Source organism: Helobdella robusta (assembly GCF_000326865.2).
Source record: "Helobdella robusta unplaced genomic scaffold HELROscaffold_430, whole genome shotgun sequence".
In the NCBI taxonomy this organism is placed as follows: domain Eukaryota; kingdom Metazoa; phylum Annelida; class Clitellata; order Rhynchobdellida; family Glossiphoniidae; genus Helobdella; species Helobdella robusta.
The window spans coordinates 6,136-8,143 of NW_008705029.1; the positions used below are offsets into that span (position 1 = coordinate 6,136).

The 2,008-nt window shown below is 30.7% G+C and overlaps 1 protein-coding gene across 1 annotated transcript in view; it reads left to right on the top strand.

The window, feature by feature from the left end:
• HELRODRAFT_184419 (hypothetical protein) overlaps positions 1 to 305 on the top strand; it is a gene marked incomplete at both ends in the record, with an annotated part of 4,752 nt that extends 4,447 nt beyond the window's left edge. The window contains one exon of the mRNA XM_009025833.1: positions 219 to 305. Within this exon, the coding sequence (XP_009024081.1) occupies positions 219 to 305 (87 nt within the window). The remainder of the gene's footprint in view (positions 1 to 218) is intronic.
• Between the last annotated feature and the right edge of the window lie 1,703 nt (positions 306 to 2,008).

Sequence of the window (2,008 nt, forward strand, 5' to 3'; positions counted from 1 at the left end):
ATTTTTTTCCCACCAGCATAATAACGACGACATTGGCGATGGTGATGAAAATGATGAGGATGGTGATGACGAAGATGATGATGAAAATGATGAAGATCGTGATGACGAAGATGATGACGACGATAAGGATTGCAACGAATGGCGGTGACAATGACAAATTTAATGACAAAAGCAACAAAATAATTTCATCATCATTTCATCATTTCGTCATTCGAAAGGGGATTAGATACAGAACCAAGAGACAAAAGCCATTTTTAATCATTATCATGTCTCCCAGCCAGCTCTCCACCCATACAGTCTGCTGAATTATTACACAATGGAGTGCAGTATTATTTCAAAATAGAGGTCGTCATTAGCGAGTTTTTGAATTATTTGAAATTTTTTAATTGCGTCTTTTTATTCCAGGTATATATAAGCTGAAAAAATTGTGTCAGTATACCAGAATTATGTTAATTTAAAATAGAAGCCATGAGTATTGTATTGCACGCGAATGTTCAGTTTGGCCTCAATTATTATTATTACAATATAACAACACATAATGGAACATTAATGCGTCTTGAAGGGTTAGTTTTAGAACCATTTGGTAATTTGTAAAAAAGATGACACAATAATTTCATTGAAAGATGTTAATTTTGTAGGATTTATTCTTATTCATAATTTATTTTTATTACACAAATAATTTTTTAATGAGAATCCTTCAAAAAGAATTTTCCGATTTCCAAAATTTCTATCCATCAAAAAAATATTTGATTGCATTTAAAAGCAGGTGGCAAAAATTTTTTTGTATAAAATTTACTGAAATACCATCAACTGAATCACCAGATTAATATCATCATGAATAATTTTTGAATAAATTATGTTAATAACATCAAAAATTTACGTTTTATGAACTACACCTCTACTTCATGAAATTAATATTCTTCATGAGATTAATATTCTTCAGTTACGTAACCTCTCTACTCCACATATGGCAAGCCACCAACCAATCAATCAATCAATCAAGTGTATGGCTTAACTTGAAGTAACTACAAAATATACAGGCTTATGTTTGTAAGGCATATTTCTCGCATACAAATTTGTATGTTTGTTGAATGTTCATCCTCTAAGGATCATACAACTGTGAATTAATTTAGCATTCATATACAGCCGACCGGCACACGCACACACAAAGAGGTACACACGTATTCATATTTCATCATTTTCTAAACATAAAATTTTACAAAAAAATGTGATAAAAAATGAATTGATATTTAGGAAATAACGTATCTGCGCTTCTTTTGATATAAAGCTTTCTATAATTTAACATAGTATTCAAATAGATTCTTTCTATAGAATTTCATAAAAAGCCGAAATTATTCAGAATGAATAAGAACTCAAATCGTGGGACATTACGTCAGATGACTTGCCATTATTCTCATAAACCTGCAATGAAATGAAACAACTCAGTTCAATTCTTTCTTGTAGCTGTCTCAATGTTTCAATTAATATTTATGATTGCAACTCAAACCTGGTAACGGGACATTCCTTGATAAAAGTTTCTAGGCCTTTCAAACTCCTATGTGCAAGTTTTCAAATGAGTTTAACATGAAATTGAATGAAAGTCAGTTACAGTCTTGAAAACGTTGTTGGTCATTAAATTTTTGCCTAAACTTCAGACTTGTATGTCTCGGAGAAACATTTCACAACTCAATCTCAGATCTTCTGTACGCAAAAATGGCAGTAAAATTAATACATACACGCGCATGGCTGAGATATTCAATGATCAAACCTTAAATGGATTTCATGAATTTAGCGTAAAAATTTTTCAAGCTTATAAAAAGCAAATTTCCGAGAATTTTTGATTGAAATAGTAAAAAAATTGATCGATTGTCGCTTTGTTCCATGAAAATTGCAGGTACCTCTGTGCAAAATTTTTATGGATGTGATACTGTGGCTATGAAAAAAATTCGCAGGAGCAAGAATAAAATAAAAAATTTTTTTTTCATTTTTAAAAATTCTTCTCGTTCGC